The following is a 23,825-nucleotide window of genomic DNA, read 5'->3' on the forward strand; positions in this document are numbered from 1 at the left end:
CTTGGCAGCAGCCGAGATGCTGGGGCAGCTCCCACCCCAGCCTCTGCCCTGCAGCTAAGGACCCTTCCTCCCCAGGGAGAGAAAAAGCTGTGAAGATGCTCATCTTATCTAACAGAAGAGAGATCTCAAATGTATCATGACTCACTCACCTTTCAAAGCTGTCAAAAAAAAAATCCCCAAAACCCAACACATCTTAAAAGGTGGAGGAAGGAAATCAAAGGAAAAGTAGTGGCTGAAGGTTTGGTTTCTGGTTTGGTACGTGTGCAGGAAGGCAGCCAGACACAGACGGGAGCTCAGTCTGGACAGGCTGTGGCCACAGCCCACTCCTACCCTGTTCCTGGTATCCATCCATCAGCCCTGCTGGGAAGGCAAGCACAGCACTCTGAAACCAAGAGTGAATGGACCCGGCACCAGCAAAGCATCACTGCCATCTCGGTTAGCCGGGGTGATGTGCCCGCTCAGCCGGAAGGATGGACTGCGACAGAAGCCATTCGCTTGGGGTAGTGCTGCCTCTCTTGGCCTCTCCTGGGGAGGAAGTTTTGGGAAGTTTCCCCAACTGGGGGAAATCATCTCCTCAAAGGAGATGACTCCCATTCTCCATTCCCCTGGCACAGGTGGAGGAGATGGTAGTTGGGTCTGTATAGCTAGAGAGGTGTTTCTATTTGCTGTTTGCACAGAAAGTTTCTGTTCTCTTGTGATCTGTCCTTGTTATCTCATCCTCCAGATTAGAAAGGATTAGATACTGGAATATGCTGTGAGATTTTTGGAGTCACTGAGGGCCATCTCAGGTGTGAAGATGTCCCTGTCTCATTAAAAAGTCGCTTTCCATCTTAAAAATGGGGTCTTTTTGCTCCTGTGCTCTGAATATGGTGCTGGTCCAGAGCCACACAATGTAATAGGATCATCACAGGATAACTCAGGTAGGGGAGGAGGAGAGGACATGTGGAGGTCATCCTGCTCCAAGCAGGAGGATTGATGAGGAAGGTCCTCCCACTTTCCCAACATGTCCTTCGTGACCACTTGTCTTTGTGCAGGACGTGCTTCTTGCTCCCCTCAATCTTATCCATGTTCTGGATGTCTTGTTGTTGAGTTTACTAATGTAACATCTGAATTTCAAACCAAATAAGTGCACTTTCCCAGGCTGTACAACCTGGGACACAGAGAGCGTTAGTCTACTTCGAAGAAGAGGTGGCAGATTTTGCAAGACTCCAGTAAATTGGGATGGGAAAAATATCAGGATCAAAGACAGCTGGTCCGAGAGAAGCTCCAAACCAGCCAATGCGGGTTTTGCCTGTGTGGTTCAACCGCTGGCTGGCTGCCGCCTGTACACTGCCTGTAAAGTTACCAAATGACAAAGGATTTGCCAGAACTGGCATCGCAAATGTGAATTACCAGAAGAGAAACCAGCTTTAGGTGTGCTGAGCACATTGCTAAGTCCTCTCTGTTTAGACATTGCGCCCCAATTGAGTTCAAAGCGTGGATTGTGGCAATGATAGGCAAACACTCAAGCTCTGTCCAAACAAGGTCCAGAGGTTTAGATGCTCAGCATTTAGGTGCTTGCAAAATATGTTGACCCCTGAGGCTCATGATAAAATCTAAAGCTCTCTTTGAAAGTTAAGTGTTTAACATGAAGGAGCTGGTGTCCCATTGATCTGCTGCCAGTGTTTTAACAAGGGGATGCCACAAGTATTTCCCTGTGTGAATTTTGCACAGTGAATGGGGAGAGACTATAGAATTCATTTTCTCATGTTTGCACAAAGAAGGATTTTCCAGTCAGCATCAAGAAGAGAGAGGGCAGCAGTGTGAAAAGTAAAGAAAAGAATAATGTCTATGTGCATTAAAAATTGTAAATAAATGCAAATCCTTGTGCCTATAAAATCAAGGTCTGTGTATGATTCAGGGAGAGTTTATCCTAGAAGTGGGGAGAGGAAGCCCACAGCTCTTCTCCTCCAGGGAATATTTTTTTTTATTATTGACACTTTAGACAATCTGGTGCTCTTCTAAATATAATTTTATTAGCATGAGAAGCCACTTGGCAGCAGGAAACTAATGCTGGTGAGTTCACAGTTTTCAAGACAAAGCGTTCTCTCAGAACAAAGAGACTGATTTGGAAAGAAGAGCCTCGCAGCTTCTGCCTAAAACCAGCCTCCACCTGCCATCTTCTTGTTGCAGGCTTAAATGGAGCAATATTCCCTAGCCTCAGCTTGTTTGTCTCTGGTTTCCAAAGGAGATGAGGCATATGCAGTCACGCTGTTCACCAGCTCTCCTGTCACCCTCCCACAATAACCTCCGAGAGAGGAAGGAACATGTCTATGGAGGCTGGGTAAAGAATAAGGCACCCGCTGTCACCCACCCCCTGGGATGGGGAAAATTGGGCAGGAGCCCACAAGAGGTTGTGCTGCTTGGCTGCCTGGCAGGCATGGATCAATTTGTCAGGCAGGACGGGGACTGAAGAGCTGTGGCTGCTGGGGACAGGAGGACACAGCCCACAGGAGCTGTGGGAATCACCGCTCCAGCGCAGGGAGCGCCTTGCTTCCCGGGAGGAGGGTGATGTAATAGCACAGTATAGCGAAGCCACGCGTTAGGCTCTAGCACGGCTGTATCAAAGCGCTTTTCTGGGTATTATGGAAAAAGGAATCCAGCCAAAGAATCGTGCTGAGTTTTATTTTATTGAGCAGAGACGACAGAGTTGAGGACAAGCTGCTCCAGTGTCCATGCACAGGCGTCTGCGGCCATTGCTGACGGGGGCTCAGCTGTTGCTGCTTGGTGACAGTGAGGATTCAGCATTTCCCCAGGTGCTTCAATCTTATTTTCCCTCCACTTCTCCTGCAAAAGGAGCAAGACAGACTTAGACAAAGCAGTGTATGACAGACACACCAGTGTGGGACAAGGAGCTCATCCGTCCAAACGGGACCATTTGCCTGATGCATGCTAGTGTACCCTGGTGCCTCACAGGGAATATCAAGCCATTTTATCCTCTCCTTGCTCTTCTCTGATTTCCCCTAGGGTAAGGCAGTCTTGAGTGTGCACCAAATGTTAAGGACTGCTAAGGAAAACCCGATGGTTTGCAAACACATTCAGTCCAGGGGTGCTGGCTCCTATTGCATCTCCTTTAAAAGGTGGCAGAGCTCAGGAAAAGGAGAAACTCAGGTTCTTCCTCTGGGATTTTGTCTTATTCCACAAAGTCTATTCAGACTTTTCAGGAATAATTTGGCACGGCTGAGCTCCTGCATTCCTCCAGACACTTCTCAGTATCCAGAAGTGTGGGCAGTGAGAGTTGCAGCCTGTGGCATATAGTGGGAAATGTGCATCAATTTAGTGTGTGCAGAAGGTACAGGCAGGATGCAATTGCCTCCCAGGCCCCGTGCTGCCTCTCGGTGTGGCAACCAGCAGCATGCAAGGCCTAGAAATAAATTAAAATTAACTTGCTCACACAGCTCTGTTCCAAGGAGGAAATATTCGACTTGGCACAATTCAGGGGCTGGTCCGTACAAGAGGAGCAGCCTGGATGCAGGGCCTCCCCTCCATGAAGAACATCGGTACATATGTGGAAGTGGAGCCAACTCTCTGTGTTATTTCAAACCCCTCTACTTTTACTTACAGCACTGCCTTGCAGAAGGCACACTTGTTTCCGTACGTGATGCCATCCGTGCCGCAGTGAGGGTTGGACTCCCTCGTGCAGTACACACTTCTGTTTACAAACTCCCTACAAATCTGCAAAAGGAATAAAAAAAACAACCTTTCAGGACTCCCATACTCTTTCTTTCACTTTCCAAATTGGAATCAAGGTCACTAATATAATGTTTTTTCTGACAAGAGGACTAAAGCGGCAGTGATGACACTGCCTATTCACTGAAAGAAAAAGCCCTGTCAGAAATGAGCAGAAGCAGTGTTTCAGGGGAATTTCTGCTCCATGTTTGAGGAGGAAAATTGTAGTCACCTGGGAGAAGTCTTGATCTCCCGAAGACACGGGTGGATTAGCCTAGGCATGTAGGAGAAGAGTCAGCACTGATGTTCTTTCAGGCATTTGGCGCCAAGTTAGCTCACTGTTGCATGGCTTCATGCATCTTGCGAAACTGTACACTCGGTTTGGTGCTTGCTGAGCTTTCTGCCTTCCCAGTGGAAGGAGGAGAACCCCATAGTCTATGGGGAATTAAAAATGGTGTCCAGGAAATGTACATCTCTGGACAAGTCCCAGTGATGGACCTTGTTTGGGGGAATAAAACACTCTGAATAGTCTATTTGTTTCATGAGAAGATTGGATAGTGGAGCAAAGTGGACAAAAGTGGTGCTGCGTACAAACACAACCCTGTGCAAGCACCCTGGACCTAATCACGGGAAGCATTTGCTAAACCAACCATCCATTTCCCTGGTCTACTTGCTAATGTGGCCACACTACAATGTGATCCCCTGTACAATGGAGAACTCCCCAAAGTGTTGGGATATCTTGGAAGGACCCACCTGCTCCCAGCAGACATTAAAAACTGTTTACCATGCACCAAGATCTTGGTTACAAAACCATTCCTCTAGAAAATGCAGATTCAGTAAGAAGAAACAGCTGCACTAACCTCTTCAATGTCTTGACCTGCTACATCTGGAATAAAATAAAAAAAACAACAAAAAACCAGAGATTTTACACATCAGCATTATTTTCTGATAGAGGCTGAGCTAAAGTCACAAACCCTTTATGCAAACCACAGTGAAACATACACCAGGTTTTTCCTACTCTGTCATACTGTGCGGCGGAGGAGGGGGCAGGAAATACATTATCTGAATTGCTTTTTAGTATTTTGCTTTTTTGAAAAATGTTACTAAAATACCATGTAATCAGTCATTCAGCTGCTAACTGCACCTCAGACACATAACCCAATCTCCTGGAAGGCAGCCACTCCCGGGGAAGCGAGCTGCCATATCGGATCTGGAGCCACGTTCAACAGAGATTTTAAAGCTGTATTGACTTTTAAGGCTTTTAGGCTCCTGCACCTCTGAACAGTGAAAATGGCTGGTACCGCTAACAAGAGTGTACTGTGGAGAAGGAGAAGGAGACCCCATGGTCAGCTTTATAGCCATCCTCAGCACGGCACAGCCCAGAGACTCTCCCAGAACAACTTCATCCTGGGCGAGATACAAAGAGACATCATGGAGTGATACAGAGCAGAACAGGCAGCGCCAGTCAGTAAGAGCGCAAAAATACCCACTGAAACCACAGGCTCTGGGCTTGAAGGTAATCAGTCCATCCTCTTTATATTTCTTCACTGCAAAGACTGCAGTCAGGCGCGTAGGTTGAGTCATAGCTGCGGGACAGGGCAACCCTGCGATGTCTCTAAGGGGGAGCCTGACACTCAAGGGTGGATTGAATGCAGATTTGCAGAATCTGGGTCACAACACTGTAGGACAAATACCCAGCATCTCGCATGGCAGTGGGGCAGCAGAGGTTCAGATGCGAGGCTGTACCTGCTGGGTCGGAGGGGTCACTGCCAGCTGTGATGCTGCTCAGGTGGCTCTGAGGAGGAGGGAACGTGGGGCAGGAGATGGGAGGACCTTGTCCCACACTTGGGCCCCCACACATTGGAAATTCCACCCAACCCTCAGTCAGCTAGACCATCATCCATCAACCCACCCTACTTCTTCTGCCAATTATATTGCCCTTCAGTGTTTTATCCCTGGCGCTGGTGTGTTTATCATGTCCTCAGGTTAGGCTAGGCTGCCTTAATTGTAAAGTCATTGTTATGGCTATCTGCATATTATTTACAAAATAGCTCATTAGGTAGTTTTTATAAATGTTACATGCAGCTATGCAAGACTTTGTGATGATGTCTCTTGACATTTGTTTATTTTATAGGAGATCACAGAGTTTGCTGCTATTCTGCCTGGCCTTGCAAGGAAGCTTCAGCACTCTGATGGAACCCAGTCCCAATTAAGACTCAATTAGAGACAGATGAATATTTCATAATGAATAATGTGTACAGAGTAATTCACCTCTTTTCTCCATGCACAGCTTGCAATTTCCTCAAGTGAATTCTTTATTCAAATTATTCACAGAAAAACAAGTATAAATAATTCTTGTTCTGCACATTCCTCAATAACTGTCACCACAAACCTTCCAGAGCTGGGTCAGCTGGACACAAGCTATTGATAACACTGACATGACCTATATGTTCAAAAATCATCACTCAGCTTCCCTAGATCATCGGAGAGATGTGTAAATCTCCAGATAAATAAATGCTGGATCCTTTTAATTTGCCCTCTTTGTTCTGACTCCTTGAGGACATTTGAATTTAATTTTCAAGCTTTTCTCTGCAACATAAACGAAAGCCAAAACTTTCATCTAATTACGTTTCCACATCTCCAAGGAGAACACCAAATACCAAGATGCTTAGGATCAAAACAAGAGCTGATGACCCTGAGGAGAGTGAGTTTCTTCTCTAACTGGTTCAGCAAAACTCTCCAGCGAACATTTGTACCAAAAATTCCTAATTACACTCTGTACACTTTGGTATGTTTGCTGAAGGAGCCACTTAGAATTTGCTCGCTCTGCCTCCCAGTGACACCTCCGCTGCGTTATTCACTGCAGAGGCACATGAGGAGTGGAAATATGTTACACGAGTGAGCAAGTCCTGCAGACATTTTCTACTTGCTCAGCTTTATCTTCAAGCCTGTCATCTGGCGATCAAGGCTCTCCAAAGTTTGCTGTTGTCAGGAAAGGTTTTGGTTGTTTTTTTTTCCTAGGCTAGGGAAAAGATCACTTACCCGAGAAGAAAGAGAGCAGCAGCAGGCTGAGAAGCACTAGGGCACCTGTTGCCTTCATGCTGCAGGTAGCTCTAGTCCAAGCCAAGCGATCTGTGCGGGAGGTGTTGTCTCAGCACCGGAGCCCACAGTATGCACACAGACCTGCCTTTCTGTGTATTTATGTGCCCATCCGTAGCTGTCCTCGTTCCCCACCTTAATTGTGAGAACTTCTCCACTTCATTTCTAAAGCCATTATTGGTCCTGGCCGTGTTTATGGTGCTTTAGGAATGCTGCCCTGTCCACATCAAACCTAGAAAGGACTAATTATATGAGTGATAGACTCAGGCTTGTAATATCTTTTTTTTTTTTCTAAATAGTCACAGGATTCTCACAAGGGTGAATTTTCAAAGCGGTGATTCATCGGGGAAGCTGGTAATTTTCATTCTCTGGGCCCTCGCTGAATGCCAGCTCCAAGGCTTTGAGTGTGGCGTTATGACACTCACTAGACGTTACAAAATAAATCACAGCATGAGAATGTGTTGTCTGTGAAACCAATTATACGTTGTTCCCTGGCTATTTTTGAGGATGGTTCTAAATTTGTTGGGTTGGGGTGGAGAAGCGCTCTGATGTGACATGCTCTCATAGCTGTGTGCACAGTCCCAGATAGGACTGCTGACTCTCCTCCCTGAACTTTTTAAACTCTAGCTGTCAATGTTTGCCAGTTTTTCACATTCACAAACATATGTTAGGGCTCCGCTCCCACAGCAAGTGGCAATGAAGGGAATTCGATGGGGAATTGGGAGACTTAAGCTCTGTTTCCAGCTGAGTCTGTGCAAGGGTTTGTGTTCAGCTGCACCATTTGCAAAATATCTGTTCAGATAAGAATACCTTAAAATTTTAGTATGCCTTCCTAAGGAGACAAGGGTTAGGAGAGCAATGTGTATAGATATATCTGTTTATTAGTTCCCCCAGTAAATTTTGAATCTGCAACTAGTTCCAACCAAATTTGACATAGGAGTGAAAAAAAAATAAATAAATACAGTTTTATATATTTTTCTGGCAACAGAGGAAAGATGCTACTAACGTCCTCAGCCAGCAAGGTAGAGAGTTTCTGCAGGAGAGCAATGTTATGAATGCCCTACATCTGGGGAAGCATTAGAGTTTGCAGCTTGCTAGACATCTTAAAATCCACACAGCAGAGAAACCATGACTGACAGGTGAATTCTCAGACATCTATTAAGGGTGAGCTCACGACGCAGCCTCTCATATAATTTAGTTATCAAGTCAGTCAGCCGCAGCGCCGTTCAAAATCATGCTTAGTTCTGCCACTCGCAGCACTACTTGTTTGCCTTTTCTGGTTTCATTCGTCACTGCTCACAACCACAGCCTTAATGCCTCAGTCCTCTACCCAAACATTTCGGTTGCTGCAGCATAACTGACTGGCTAAAGCCTTAGCAAATATACCGCAGGGACCAATCCCTTCTGGGCTGAGGAGAGGAAGAGACTAAATTACCAACCAGGTGATTATCATTATTACCTGTTTCCACTTCTTTATAACATCTGAAACAGGCCACTTGCTGGCATAGGTGAGGGAAGTCTTCTGTCCTTCTGACTTCGCTGAAAATCAGGGATAGAAGAAGGACACCTGGACCTTGCTTTGCAGTCTAAGGGGTGTAGCTGGGCAGAGTCTTGCTGGTGTCAAGCCGAGTACTTACCTGTGCTGGGCCAGTCTTTAGTCTTATGTGATGCAAACCTTTCCATCTTCTAAAGAGTTCTTGCTTAGAGGCTCACGAGGCATCTAGGATACAGCCATATACCCAATATTTGCCATTTGCCCTTCCTTTCCCTGTAGGTGAGCAGCCCTTCTTTGGGCTTTTCCAAAGCCTTCTGAGCTCCTAAGCAAGTATCTAGCTTCCTCAGGCAGAAACTACCACTGCAGAGGAGGTTCACCATAGGATCTTGCTGTTGAAGACAATTTCCTGCTATGGCCAAAACTCCATTAGTCTGTGGCCACTCTATAAACCTCTTGGCCAACAAGAAATTACAGCAGAGCTCTGTCCTGTGCTGACAGGTCTCTGTTCACATCCACTAGCTACTTAGACTGTTCCTTAGTCATTTTTCACACACATACAAGCAGGTAAGCAGTGGGGACTCTCATGAGTCTCCAGTTTGCCTTTTCTTAAGAGCAGGCACAAAGGCATGATGTGTTTTATATTGCCTGTACTAACAGCAAAAACCCTGAAAATACGAAGTTCCATCCCTCTTCCTAGGACAGAGCACTACTCTGTGCTAGTACTAGGGGAAGGACAAGCCTCATCGTCTGGTGGGAAGCACCTACAAAATTCCTGGTCAAGATATGGTCTACATCAGGAAACAAGACCCAAAGAAAAGGCTTGGAAGTCACAGACTTTGTCCTAAATATGAGCCTTAGCAGCAGATATTCTTGCTACATAACAAGAGAATGGGAGGTGGAGAAAGGAAGAGGGAGTGTGTGAGCGGTGGCACTAGGGACTTTTTGTCAGTGCTTTTTGTATATTAACTCCTTGACTCACCCAAAAAGATAGCACATCATCATCATGAACATTCATATACATCATTGCTCCTCCAGTGCACTCTTTAGGCTCCCACAAAGATGTTATCTCCATACCTTTTTTCCCAAGACAGAAAGCATCTTGGAGCTACCAGCACATCTTCTGGCCTTTCTTTACTAGGGTTAGAAAATCCAAGACCTTTTCCTGAAGGGTCCCCTGTCCTACCTCTGCCTCAGATACCCCAAGTAGAACTTTTCAGATCTCTTCTCCAAGAAGCTGAAAGCCCGAGCCCAGTCTAATTTCTCCTCGGGTTCTCATTAGGCTCATTACAGCCTTGCCTAGCTTGCTGCAATTTTCTGCTGATCAACACAGTCTCAGTGGACACACCCTTCAAGGAAGTAGCAGTTCCTAATTTTCTTCCGTATGAGATAGCCTCCTCCCTTTGCCATAAGCCTCCTTTTTATAATGCACGGCCAGACCTGCCCCTTGCCCAGGTAGGGCTGACCACAGCCACCTTTCTTTTTCACATTTCCCAGGGCCATGCCCCCATGCCAGGGCCCCTAGAAGCACCAGTTCCTCTAAGACTCAGTGCTGTTACAAAGGCAAATCCCTTTACTCTCTATAAGACACCGAAATTAGGAAAGTGGCAGTATTTTATAGCAGCTTGGTTTCTCTTCTGATGGTTTGGTATGAAGTGACGTACTCTTGTGAGGGCTTGGGCTGGTGTGTGATGGGTGTTACGCTTTGCTCTTTATTGTGGTTTATTTCACAACTTCTCCTGCCTGACAGATAAGTACCTAAAAGCCTGAAGACCATTACCCCTGCTCTGAAGAAAAGAAAACAAAAACCAGTCCATGGCAAAGAGAGTGGCTGCGTTTAATTTATTGATCAATCAAAGCAGAGACCAATGCGCAACAGTCGAGGGAGCAGGGAAGAGCGTGTTTGATTGCAGGATTTTAAAGGGAAAAATCAGGGCAAAGGGTATGGCTCCAGCACTCAGCATTTACCACGGTGTTTGAGGAACAGAGTTCCCCGGCTCAGCCTGAAGAGAAAGAGGGAGACCAAAATTATGGACATGAATCTCAGCTTTATAGTCTAACTTTACCCAAATAAGCCAATGCTTTTGCACTCTCCAAGTTATAAAGTACTTCACTTAATGTTTCACCTCTTTCCTGATCCTCCAGGTTACACAATTTCTCATGTGAAAGAGATTTGGGACAAACCCCATAATTTTGGACACCTCCTATGGTCACAGTTTAAATCACTCTGGCAGGGAGGGAGTCAGCAATGCTATGAGCCTGCAAACAGGGATCTGGATTTAATTGCAAGGGAAGGAGAAGAATCACCCGGGCTTAAGATCTTCCGTGCCTGGGGGGTGACAGAGGAGTGAGTGTCAGGAGAGGGACACGGAGCAGCGATGGATTTACTGAGGGGCTAACGGGAGCTCCGGGGCTTCTACACCAGCTGCAGCCGATGTGTGTGTGCTCCAGCTCCTCTGGTTTCATGGCTACACGGTGAGCTCCATACTTACAAAACTGCATTGCAGAACTGGCACTTGTTTCCATAAGTTTTGCCATCAGAGCCGCAAAGGGGGTCATAGTTGGCGGTGCAGATGACATTGCTACCCTTCTGTTCGCTGCAGTCAATCTTCTAATAATGGAACAACAATAGGTTTTAAAGCTTTTGTTCCCCGTATTTTCCTACTTGAGTGCTTTATTTAATGCTTATGATAGGGCAAAGCATAAAAGCACATTTCAGGTGCAGGGCTCTGTTGTTCTAGTGACCCTGCAAACTCAAAGGCAGAGAAAGTGCTTGCCTGGAGCAGCCTGAAGTGGGAAGAAAGCGGTGGGAAAAAAAAAAATCTGATAAATACTATGATAAATAGTGAAATGACCATTCTGATATTTCCAGGCTGGCCCTGCCACTGGTTGCTCTGCTCTGGTTCAGCAGGCTAACAGAGGCAAGCATACAGAAAGTCGATGGTCGCAAGCCACGCTGCAGAAAGTGCTCCCACCTGAGGAATCACTGCTACTAATAGTGCTGGTAGTATATGACCCTCCTGCTCTCCTGCAGAAGGGATGAGGCAGCATCTCTTGCTCAGCCCCTTTCCCAGTGAATGAATGTCTCAGCACCCGCTGGCTGCTGTGTTCCCAGGTCAGAGGGTGGACTGCATATCTGAGTCACGGAATGGGTTCAATACCCTTTGACCCTGGCATACTTTAACTATTTTCCTCAAATCCTATTTCCAAGCCAAATGCAGCAGGACAGTGTTTCTATTATTTAGTTATGAATTGGTGAATTTGTGTTGTAAAACGTATTGTAACAGCAGTTAAGAGTGCAGGTTTCTGCGCTTTACCTGGAAGCATTCTCCAACATTGCGCAGGTTTATGTCCAGTCCATTCCTTTGGGAAGAAAGTGAGTTGAGAATGAATGAGCACAGCGCAGTCGCTTCACAAGTCAAACTACCTCGTTACGCTCTACATACCAACACGAGCACCTACTGATCCAGAAACCCCTCCGATGACCCAGCCCCTTCGCTTACGCCACAGCACTGCAGAAGTTGCACTTGTTTCTGTAGGTAATCCCGTTGGTGCCGCAGACAGGCATGTACTCCAGGGTGCAGGGGATCACACGACCACTGCTTGATCTCATGTAGCCAGTACAGTTGAGCTGAAACAGTGGCAGAACAACATTTTAATCTCTGCTCACCTTTGCATCAGTCCTGTGTAATGGAGCGTGATGCAAGAGACATCTCCCCCTCTCCCCAGAGCTGCAAGGAGAGAGGAGCTTCCAGCCCCAGCGTGGTGGAGTTGGAGGAGCACGAACAGTTGAAATCCTGCACATGGGTACAGCACGATCCTGGAGTATCTGTTTTTTTCCTGTCCTGAAATGGGTTTCATTCCTGTCATCTTGGGAATTCTCACCGTGAACGCCACCATGAAGGATCTTTGCCTAAAATGCCTTATGTGGCAGCAACTTTTGCTGCAAAATGTCAATGCCACTTGAAAATGGAGTTTACGCTCACTTTGGTGTTTCTGCAATTACTTTGAGTGTACTGAAATGGAAGTCATCGTATTATGTTAAATTGCCCAGCCAGAGTGTTTCTTTACTTTCTCTCTCTAAACTAAAAATAGAGATACTTCTCCACTTCACGGTAGCTCCATATATTGATAAACAAACTTTATGATAAACATTCTGATAGAATCATTTTTTATGTTACAAAATTATGATTTAGTAAAAAACCAAACTTCCTCTGGGAATTTCTTAGCTTCAACAGGCTTCTAAGTCTAAGTCTAAAGAGAAGTGTTTCGATAATGCTGAAGCATTATTGAAATCAAAAGTTTCCATTCTTACGTCTGGTGGTATACACAAGATAATATTTTAAAACCCACTGATTTTAACTGTTCAAACAAAATTTAAAATAAATTCTTGCAAATCTGGAATTCATAATTTTCATTCCATTTCTGACAGTTTTAAATTGTGTGGTTTTAATACAGAATTAATCCTAGGTGAGGTTTCTGTCTAGCTGTCTGCCATCATTTCGCCCACCACTGCTCAGTGCAGCAGGAGAAGGAACCGATCTCAGACCTTACCTGAACACACCTTCCATCGTGCTTCTTGTCGATGGCTCGGTTACGGCTAGAGGGGGAGAGAGAGAAGGAAGGGAAGGATTAATCTGTTCATACCATGTAGTCATCTCACTCATTTAGTATCTCCACTCGGAAAGCCCCGGTAATTAATCAGATTCAGGAGCTTTGACACAGAAGATCGCGGGCATTAGGGAAGACAGAAACTTATGAAAAATCTAGTCCACCCCACGATTAGTCACAACCCCAAAGGCTATTGTCTGCTGCTTGAACTGGCATTGTAGGTAATCAGGAGACCTTATACTCACAAGATTTCTTTGCAGAGGGAGCACTCGTTGGGGTAGGTCATGCTGTTGGTCCCACAGACGGGTTCGTAGTTGCGGGGACAGGCAAGCTGCATTTTTCCAGACAACCGGTACACACCACAGGAGGCCTGTTAAAGAGGACTTGTAATGTCTCCAAGTGGAGAGAAGGGTGTGCTTGTGTTAATCATATTTTTGCTGCGTTGGGAGACTACTGTTGGTAATTTTTTTTCTCTATCATTCCTCCATGATGAAGAAGAGAGGGAAAAAAATGTACTGTGTTTCTTACAGCATGCAAAAGTACCTTTTCGCTATTAAGACTTTCAGTACTTTCGGCAAGAATTGTGGGCAAAAATGATCATTCCTTGGGGAATCAAGAAAGGAAAGATATTTAGGCAGTTATTCAATAGTTGTATGGATTTTCTGCTGGCACTCTGTGATGTGCTGACTCTCACTGTACATTATTAATTGCTGTCTTTTTTATCATCGACATGGTAAGTGATCTTTCTCTGACAAAGATATTTTCTTATTTTGGGGAAAAGAGGTGGTATAATACTTAGGGGCACTTTTCCTTCTTCCTTTCTCACTCACTCTCTTTCTTTTTCTCCCTCAAGCCTTCCCTGGGTTACAGTGTGAGTATGAATTATTCATCTAGACTTAGAAATCACAAATAAATGACGAAGAAGATCTACTACTCACCCGTTGTTGAGCAATAACAATATCTACAATAAAAACAGATATTATAAAATATAAAAATTGTACAACGTCCTTGACTAAAATTCCTTTGAAATCATCAATTTCCCAACAGAGTAACCAAATACACTTTCTTATTATTGAGAAGTTATTGTTTTCCCAAATGTTTTATCTACTTCAAGTAAACAAGAAGTTGTATGCTAAGATTTAAAAAATCAATTATTTGTGAATCCAGAAATTTTGACTCACTAAAGAAGAAATAGGACATAAACTTTTCTCCTTTTGCAGCACTATTATCCCCACTAAGTCGCATAAGTTTAAATCAGACAAATGCATCCTACCGATCTCTAGTATTTATCTGCACAAGGATGAAGTTCATTAAAAGAGAGCTAATGTATTGCTAAATTGTCACTTCTCCAAAAGGCTAAACTCTCCTTTAAGATGTATATATAAAGGCAAAGGTGCAGGAGGACTAGAGATACTCGCATAGACTGTAACAAAAACAACTTACCGGAAAGGCAGCTGAGAAGCACAAGCCCAAGAAGGACAAAACTTCTTGTTGTCTTCATAGTGGAGATGGTTGTGTAGTCTGTTACTTGCAAATCCGTCGCTGTTGGGTTCAGTAGATGGTTCTCAGCCTTCTCCCTCTGCATTATATATATATACATCTCCCTGACCTTGTGAAGTCATCCCATAAAGTAATATAATAATTTGCTCTATAAACTAAGAAAATTGTATTGATTATTGAGTTGAGCTCTAAAGAATACTTGTTTGTTAGAGATGCTCAGAAGAATTAAACAAAAATGTGAGCTACACCCAGCTTGTTAACAAAGGCGCCCTGCTGTACAATGAGTGATTTGTACTTTCCAAACAAGAGCACTGTCTCAATAGTAGATGTTGTGAAATTACGTATGGAAGTTGGTAAAGCAAAAAAAGCCCATTTCTTGAAAGTGTTTGAACTTGTGCACACCATATTACATACACTAGATGGTATTTGGGCTCCAGGAGAGTTGCATGGTACACCAGAGTGGGGGGACAGCAGCAAGGGACACTCAGCTTTTACAGACATAAAATCTGGGGTTTGGCAGGCATCAGTGTACTTTAAAGATGCTGAGGGCTCAGTGAATCTCTCCGTATTCTCTCCTGTAGTTTCCTGGTACACTGGATTTCTCACCAACAGGAAGGAAACAGTCATCACAACAGGAAAGCATTACCTAAAACTTCAGAAGTTTATAAAGACATGTCTATGTAGGAGTAGGAGCAAGAGTTATTCATCCATTAGCAATGGGCATGAGTCTGATTAAGAAATTATGAGAATAAGTATCCTTAAATCTGGACTGGGATAATGTTTCTTCTTAATGGCAAGCAAGTAGTGTTCTGTGCAGATGACAAGGGCTTCTTAACACCAAAGACATTCAAGAAAAATTTGCAGCAGCTGCAAACAGAAGGTGAGTCCTTAGGCTCCCCCCTTCCCCCTTCTATTATACAGCATCAAATTTAGAGTGTCAGCTGAAAATCGTGTTTTAGGGAAGATAAGTGAAGAACAGTGTGCTAGGCTCTGTTAAGTGATTCAACTCTATCACAAGTGTATGGAAAAACAAATAAGGAATATTGCATAAAGCAATAAATTTTTTATTTAAGGTAGTCACGGAAAGAAGTGAGGGATGGAATATGTTTGTGCTTTAGAAGAAGCTTGATTCATACATGTGGCTTAAAGGCAGCCTGAGTTTTAAATAGAAAATCAGAATTGTTTTCTTACTATCCTGGGATATTTTCAAGTCTTGGCATGGGCTTAAAGTTATGAATGCTTAAAAATGTAGCTGAAAGTGTAAGGGAACTGTTGTCACAGAATAGAGCTTGCGGGATTTGGCCTATTCATATCAATGAAATTGTTTTCCTGAAAAATAAATGAGTAATGCTATTTGGATCTCATTCACAAATATCAGAAGTTGAAGGGTTCCTTTGAAAGCTGTTTCTGTTGTATTCTTAGCATCCTGAGTGACTTGAGTTTCAGATTCCTTGAACTGATTGTGAGCATATTTGGAAGGGAAGTTGTAATCACAGAAGCATTAGTATTGATTATTCTCTAGGGGCAAGAATGCCGAAGCCTGAAAACAAGGCTTCCTCAGAACTTGCACCAGCCGCCGGTGGAGAGGGCACTTGCTGGCTCTGTGGTGGTTAGTGAGGCTACAGGAATGTAGTCTGTCTCCTCTCCAGCCCTGTGACCTGTGCTTCTCCATATCCACCTCCAGATCTGAGATCCCCAGTTACCAGAAACTGTGCTGCTTCTCCGGTTTCCTCTCCTGCCAAGCTGAAATCACCCTGGTCGCTCAGGAGCTGTTGTGAATGGCAGGGTATCTGCTAGGGAGCGGCATCACTCTTGTGTTTGGCCAACACCTGCCCTTTTATTAATTAGATCCGTTGTGGAGATTCCCCTCTGATCCACATGCTGCTTCTGAGGGTCAGGGTAGTCAACCAGGGCTGCTCTAAAAGTAGCTCTTTTCCTCCAGTAATCCCTGCCACTTCACAGGGCAGCAGGGGGAAAAAGAGAAGCAAGGAAAGAGTCTTGCTGTAGGGTCTATGAGAAAGGATGGGAGATAATTGGCAGCAGTCAAGGGCAGGGCAGCAACAGCTGCTGGGCTAGGTGTGACGTGGGATTGCACAAGGAGCTCCATTAATAAGAAACAGAGGGAATGGGCCAGAAGTAATTGCGTGGCAGCAGATGCGTTGAAAACAGGCATTAGGAGCAGTCAAAAACAACTATGTCCATGCATTTGGAAGAGTGAGCTTTAGGAAATGTCATACACAGGTTGCAAATGGGAAGGGCAAATGAACCCACCTGCCAAAACCCCTCTGTGATATTCAAGAGTCGCATGATGGTGGGCTCAGTAAAGTGACTTTGGCCACAGGATTATTTTATCCTTTCCACAGATATGAGAACCACAGAAAAGTTTAAATAAAACTCTTCCTGCTGTTTCAAGTTCTTGGAGGGCAAACTTTGAAGAAGGTTATGGCCACATGAGTCGGATAAACATTGGTAGTCATATGACAGATCCTCTTGTATTAAGGTAAATCTCCAATAACTCTGGAAATTCTACCCAGTTTCTAACCCAGCATTATTTCTTCCCGCAACAGTGATATTTTCCTGGAAATCTTTTCTTCTGGTCTTGGGATTCCCTATCTCAAACAAGTCCATAATCTACTACGACCTAAAAAATTCTTCATTTATTTTCCCTGTTTTAGTTTAAAACTTGTCACAGGTTTCATCTGGCTACAAAGAGAAATTATACGTTTCAATTTTTTTGGAAAATAAAAAAGGTGGATGTGTGCATGCAAGACCATGTGTTGTTATTCCAGCGGTGGTATCATTGTCCTTGCTCCTGTATCCTGCTGTCACACATCACACTATAATCAAGAATAAAGTGGTACTGTTCTCCAGCCTATGCTACTGTAGAGGCAAATGCAAAATGCATTTCTCTGCCTTTGACTAGCGTTATGGCACACTGCAAGAGCTCACAAAACAGGTTGCTGTTCCCAGACCTCTGCACAAGGGGGCAGAACTGGATCTTCTATGCGAACATGAATTAAATTTACAGCAAGCAAAGCTCCTGCTCTAAGCTGCACTCATGTAGTATTTCTCCTTGCAGTTCAGCTATATGACTGCTGCCTGCATATCTCCAGTCGTTTAAGCATAGATGATATCACAGGCAAGGGTGTCTGGCATAATTTGACTGTCTGGGAGCCGCATGCTAACAGCAAAAGCCTGAGGATCTGGCCCCGCACATCCCAATCCCTCAGCGAGTCTCAGCTCTGCCTCGCTGCAATAACTCTGACACAGCCAGCCCCCAAAAAAGACGTCTCCAAGTAATTTTCTTTTAAACCATCATTTTGTTTTTCTCCGCATGAGGAAAGAACATAGTACCAAACTGTTTATCCTGAATGAAGCCTCAGAGAGAAACTGCAGTAACAGAAAGGTCTAGACTGGCCTGAGGTAAATTTTGGCCAGCAACAAGTAGAACAATACACTAAAACAGAAGCATTGATATAAAATAGAGCAGAACAAAATAACTACATGCAATGTGTTAATCAGGTTGTGGGGTAATTGAATGGCATTTCCTAAATTCACAAACATCAGATAATGACATAAAGTGCCGAGGTACTGCTTAAAGGATTGTACCATAAAATACCTCAACAGGCAGACAATGTTTCCTGCCTTGAATTTCCTGGAGGGAGAGTTAGATTAGTAATGGTGAGAGGATTTTGTGTTGTTGTGGCAGGATTTTATTGAGCAGCAACAAAAAAATTATTTCCAATGAGGTGCCCATAAAAGAGGACTGTCTTCCTCTCCATCCTAAGGAGCTGCCCCCCTGGGGCAGGGGCTCTGGGGTGCGCTGGGGTCCTGCTCTGCCCTTGGTTACTCCTGAGTAATACTGCGTAACTCTGCATCAGGGTGGAGGATTTGTCCCCATTCCTTTCTACTCACAGCTTCTCCTCAATTGCCTGGTGGATTTTCCTGTTTAGCAGGCATGGCCCCTGGAAGATGCCCTCTGAGGACCACTGGGATCTTGAGCACGATCGGGAACTCCATTTGTCTCCAAGGCATCATGGCTCCTGGGGGCCATCCTCATCATCTCCACTGCTCCACAGGAAAGGAAATAAGTGCTGGAGCCTGTGCCACCCCCGGCTCCCTCGCGCAGTGGAGGGGGACAAGAAGGAGCGTGAAGCCCCTGAGCCACACACCCACGGCACTACCTCCCAGAGCCTCTATTTGTCTTGGTCCTAAGAAATTGCATCTGACACTGAAATGCCTTCCTGCACACAGACCTCCCTCTCACAGGAGGGACATTCCAGCCCCGGAGAGGGACTTGGCTCTAAATGGTTGCAGAGAGTCATGTCTTTTGGAAATAAATTGTCTTCCTTCATAAAGCTGCTCTCTCCAGTCTCTGGAAAATGACACATTGTCACTTAAGATCATTAACTATTTGACTGTGAGACTGCTGCCTGTACAGCACGCCACACTGTCAGCGCTTCACTATTAATGAATAATAAATTAACGCTATGACTCTGAGCCCTTCCTTTCATCAGCCAAGATTTCCAGAGGCCGAAGAATCTCAAAGGATCCTCTACAAGCGACAGTCGATGTAATTACCTACAAGCAGCAGCTAAGTGGTGGGTGAGGTGCAGAAACGGGCTGCGGTAGTGATTGCTAGCAGTCCTCTGAACATCAGGTCTGTTAGGACTGACTGCCCATTGGTTTTCTGCAGTACCCTGCACCGATGAACATTGCAAACACGAATGTGGGCAGCCAGGTATCTTCCTGCCCAGAGAAAACACCCTGTCCTATTGCTTTGGGAGGCAGAGTGGATTGCAAAAGGGCTTCTCTCACCTAAAGGTGTGTTTCCAACCCTGCTTTCAAGGGGAAAGAGATGTGGCTGGGAACTGCCCTTCTTCACCACTTCTCTTGTGGGCATAAGAAATTGGGGCTAACCCTGGAAACTGAAACAGAGATGAGCAGCTCCTGGTGCCAGCAAGACCCTCTGTGCCTCCATGGCTTTTGCAGAGCGGTCACAAACACCACACACACCCTCCCCCTCGCAACAGTTTTGGGACTGTGTCTAATTATATGTATGTTCAGGTTTGTTTGGCGGGGGGGAGCTCTTCATGCTGCCAAAGTCTACCATACAGTAATGCGGGAGTCAGGCAGCAGGTATTTGACAGCAGCAGTTAGGGAGGCAGCCAGTTCCTCTCACCCAAGCAGAGAGTGTCTGTCCGAGATGCCCTTAGTGGACTAAATCGATTGGAGCATTGCACCAGGATGCATCTCCAGCCCTGGTTTTCTTTTGGGAAGCTGGATGAAGGCAGATGCCCTCAAGATCTGCCCATTGCCTTTGCAGTTGGGGTTGATTTCTTTGTAGATCAGAACAATGTATTCCATCTCCCTGTAATTTGCCCGTTAATACCCGATTGTTGCAGTGATGTAATCATGCAACATCTTGGGTAAAAATAGAATGAGACACATTATCAAAGCAAGACATAAATGCTGATGGCTTTTTTTATTAAACAGAGGTTTCAAGATTCATCAGGAGCTTTCAAGGTTCAGGACAAGGCTTTAGGGGAGCATCTGCCATGGGGAACATCACCAGGGAGGATTCTTCTTTCTGAGCTGAAGCCTGTCGAGAAGTTAACACTCTCCAAGATATCTCAAGTGAAGTGTCCCCTGCCCTTGCCTGTGGAGAAAGAAATCAGTACCTCAGAGACAGAACATATGGGCTTTTACCATTTGTCTCTCCCTCTAGTGAAGGATATATCATAGAGAAACTTAAAACAGAAAAATTCTGAATACTATTCCAGCTATTTCCTTTTATTATCAACATTCAAAGACAAGATAAAGACTTAATTTAAAGGAAGAACAAATAGTCTGTAGGAAATAGGCTTTGTTTGCTGGAAGAAAGCTCTTCAGCAAATTACTTAAGAGGGAAATGAAGAACTCTACTAAATGTTACGTCTTTATACCTGAAAGAAAGGAATTCCTGGCAAATTCTCCCAATAAAAAACTGACCCTTGCTAGTAAGACAACAGGTAAACACAAAATAAAAGAACTTTACTTCCCTAACCAGTCTCCAAGACTGATTAGTTAGTTTAAGCTAAGTTAGTTCACAATTTAGTTAGTGAAGAGATTTATTTTCATACATACAGGAATGCATTGCAGAAAAAGCATTTATTGCCATATGTTACACCATTGGACCCGCAGTGTGGATTGTACTCCAGGGTACAGACAGGACGGGGTACCACGTAGTCTCTGCAGTAGCCCTGCAGATAGATGCAATCTATGTTCACAAAAAAGCTCTCAACAACAGATGTGTAAGAAAGGTATCATTAGGAGACCCCACACACACCTTGACCTCCCCCCAGTACTGGCCAGAAGTAGATGCTGAGAAAAAGCCCAGGGACAGGGCAGGAGTACAGCGGTACATTGCCTCCAGCAACGTAGAGCCTGTGTAACCATCATAAAAGCTGCTGCAGTAACTTTGACAGTAACTTGGACACGAACTGTATACTGCACTACTTGTTGAAATGATCATCAGATGAAAATGGCAATTTCACCCAATAATATCTATGGCAAATATTGTTCAGACAGCTGGATGACTCGATTTTCAAATGCTCGATCACAATGTGATTAGTAAGGATTTATACAGAAACTGCTTTAAGGAAAGAAATGATGGAAAATGGAAAGATCTGTCCCTTACCTGCACTGCATCAATAGCTGGAAAAAAGAAAAAAAGAAAGAAATATGATACAAATGCAATTCATGGGTTCTATTAGAGTTAAAATCTGTGAATGTGTGCCCCGAATACACAACTTTCAATTCACTGTTTGTTAGCAAATCACTTCTTAGACAAAAGGAATTTCAGTCAAAATTTTGTGCCGTATTGTATGTTTACAACACTGATTCTGTACTATAATTTTTTTAATGAGGGTTACAGCCAAGATGGAAAAGGGTGTACAAAATGAAAGAAGAGAAAGGCATTTTCCATGGTTCAAAGGATGGAGCAGGACATGTACTCAAATCTAAGCAAGTTATTGAGGCAAATGGGGTCATAAAGCTGGCTAGTACACAGAGGCAGCATCTTACATGCATTGCCACAATAGTTCTTAAATAAGAGGAGTACTTAGTGAGATGTAACTTTTATAAAGCTTCTACAACTGTTCAGGCTCTCAAATTGCATCTCAGTTCAGGATGACTACAGGAAATGTTTGCTTTCATTCAGTAAAATAATTCGTGTTTCTGCAACATTTCAGAGGTTAAATACTGGATGTCTGAGTCTCGGGGTTGTACCACATACATGTCACTTCTTTCATTATGCATAAACTAGAGCTGAGAGCAGAGCTGTTCCCACAGTTGTTCTTACCCACTCAGTTCTGTTGCTAAAATATTACCCCATAAGTGATAGTCTTTGATGTCAAGTCTTTTCAACACTATCTTTCTAGGAGTAAATAAGTCCTTGTAGAATGAAGCTCTTTCCAGTCTGAGGATGTTTTTGTGGTTTTAAAGACAGCCAGCACTTACTCAAAGCCAGAGCAGGAGGCAGTAAAGCTACTCACCTGGGATGCAGCAAAAGGCTAGAGCAAACAGCAGCAACACGCCTGCCATCTTCATGGTGGCTGAAGCGTCTGCGTGCAGCGGAGCCTGTGTTTTGCTCAGTAAATGTAGCCTTAATTCTGCCCTCAGGTGGTAACCATGCTTATATATACACACGCATGTTTGTGTGTGTGTGTGTGTGCGCGCGCATGTGTTTGTGTGCATTCATATTTGGTTTATCCACCCTTATTCTGAAGTAACATTCCTGGTCTTTTGTTGGGGTGGCAATCTCAACAGGCATAAGCCGTGCTGTAAGCCACTGTGCTGGTTTTGGCTGGGGTAGAGTTAATTTTCTTCACAGTAGCTAGTATGGGGCTATGTTTTGGATTTGTGCCGAAAACAGTGTTGATAATTCAGGAATGTTTTCATTACTGCTGAGCAGTGCTCACATAGCATCAAGGCCTTTTCTGCCTCTCACCCCACCCCACCAGCGAGCAGGCTGGGGGTGCACAAGAAGTTGGGAGGGGACACGGCTGGGACAGCTGACCCCAACTGACCAAAGGGATGTTCCATACCATATGGTGTCATGCTTAGCATATAAACTGGGGGAAGAAAGAAGGCGGGGACATTCGGAGCGATGGCGTTTGTCTTCCCAAGTAACTGTTACATGTGATGGAGCCCTGCTTTCCTGGAGATGGCTGAACACCTGCCTGCCCATGGGAAGTAGTGAATTCCTTGTTTTGCTTTGTTTGCGTGCACGGCTTTTGTTTCACTTATTAAACTGTCTTTATCTCAACCCATGAATTTTCTCACTTTTACTCTTCCGATTCTCTCCCCCATCCCACCGGGGGGGAGTGAGGGGCTGTGTGGTGCTTAGTTGCCGGCTGGGGTTAAACCATGACAGCCAGGAAGAATGTTTCTTCATCAACAGGAGTCACAAGAAGTTTAGATACGTTAGATACCTGCCCTGTGTCGTTATTTCAAGTGAACTATGTGACAGGTTCCTTCTGAAGGACGGTAGAAAATTCCTGTCAGCAAAAGAGCAACTGTACAAACCTAAGCAGCAACTGCTGTCAGGTTTTCTCTGTATGCACCTATCAGTGCCTATTTACATGCCATGCTTTTTCATGAGCAAAACTTTGAATGAACCGCTTCTAGAGTGGAAAGTCTCTACTTTTATTTTCATGCTTCATCCCAGTAAAGCATCATTAAGTTGTAGTGAAAGCAGTGAACCGGGAAGGCAAGCAAGAGCGTATCCCAGACTCTGAAGGGAGTCCTTGGACTGGACAAGAGATGGGGCAACTTTTATAGGCTTATGCAAAGAATTTACAATTGTTATTTCCCCTAAAATCCATTAGCATTATGGGTTAGATTTGCAGTAATGGACTGATAGTCTGATGATAACAGAATGATGTGAGATCCTAGCCTGGGTCCTAGAAAAGTTGAACCCAATCTGGAAATCCCTGTTTCATCCATCTGCCCATCTCAACATAAATCCTTTGTTTTACCACCAAAGCATGGCTTTTTTGAATGACCTCATTCCATCAAGTAAAACAAGCACTCCCCTCCCTTTGGCTCCCAGAAGAAATGCATATGGGAGATATTACTTTTTAGAAGGGATATGCCCAATTTTTTTATGTTTCTCTTGTGTAGATCAAAAAATCACCAATTCAATACTCCAGCTGAGGACAAAAGCAAAATAAATTTCATGGACAATACACCAATGACAGGTGACACTCTCAAAAAACAGAAGGATACTTTGTCCTTGGATTGTGAAACACTGCTGAAATACTCCTTGGGCTGGCGAAGAGTATTATGTTATTAAAGACTAAGGCAGAAGACAAGTAGGCAGGAGTAGAAACCATCCCTAGGAGAGCATTTGTCTTAAAACACTTGGAGGTTG

General features: G+C 44.4%; 2 protein-coding genes across 2 annotated transcripts; both read right to left on the bottom strand.

Annotated features, from left to right (window-relative positions):
• Nucleotides 1–2,780: 2,780 nt before the first annotated feature.
• On the bottom strand, nucleotides 2,781–6,851 carry LOC140657105 (serine protease inhibitor Kazal-type 6-like). Its single transcript, XM_072873645.1, has 4 exons — nucleotides 6,751–6,851; nucleotides 4,569–4,594; nucleotides 3,602–3,714; nucleotides 2,781–2,826 (listed from the first exon to the last, which is right to left on the bottom strand). The coding sequence occupies exons 1-4, from the start codon at nucleotides 6,806–6,808 to the stop codon at nucleotides 2,781–2,783; spliced, it is 243 nt and encodes an 80-aa protein (XP_072729746.1). The 5' UTR covers nucleotides 6,809–6,851.
• A 3,405-nt stretch (nucleotides 6,852–10,256) lies between these two features.
• Nucleotides 10,257–14,411, bottom strand: LOC140656848 (double-headed protease inhibitor, submandibular gland-like). The gene is given in 8 exon segments (XM_072873038.1): nucleotides 10,257–10,302; nucleotides 10,792–10,915; nucleotides 11,607–11,662; nucleotides 11,803–11,930; nucleotides 12,854–12,899; nucleotides 13,156–13,280; nucleotides 13,849–13,871; nucleotides 14,354–14,411. Coding segments are annotated over 8 exon segments (606 nt in total).
• Between the last annotated feature and the right edge of the window lie 9,414 nt (nucleotides 14,412–23,825).

This window comes from Ciconia boyciana, chromosome 9 (genome assembly GCF_034638445.1).
Source record: "Ciconia boyciana chromosome 9, ASM3463844v1, whole genome shotgun sequence".
Classification (NCBI taxonomy): domain Eukaryota; kingdom Metazoa; phylum Chordata; class Aves; order Ciconiiformes; family Ciconiidae; genus Ciconia; species Ciconia boyciana.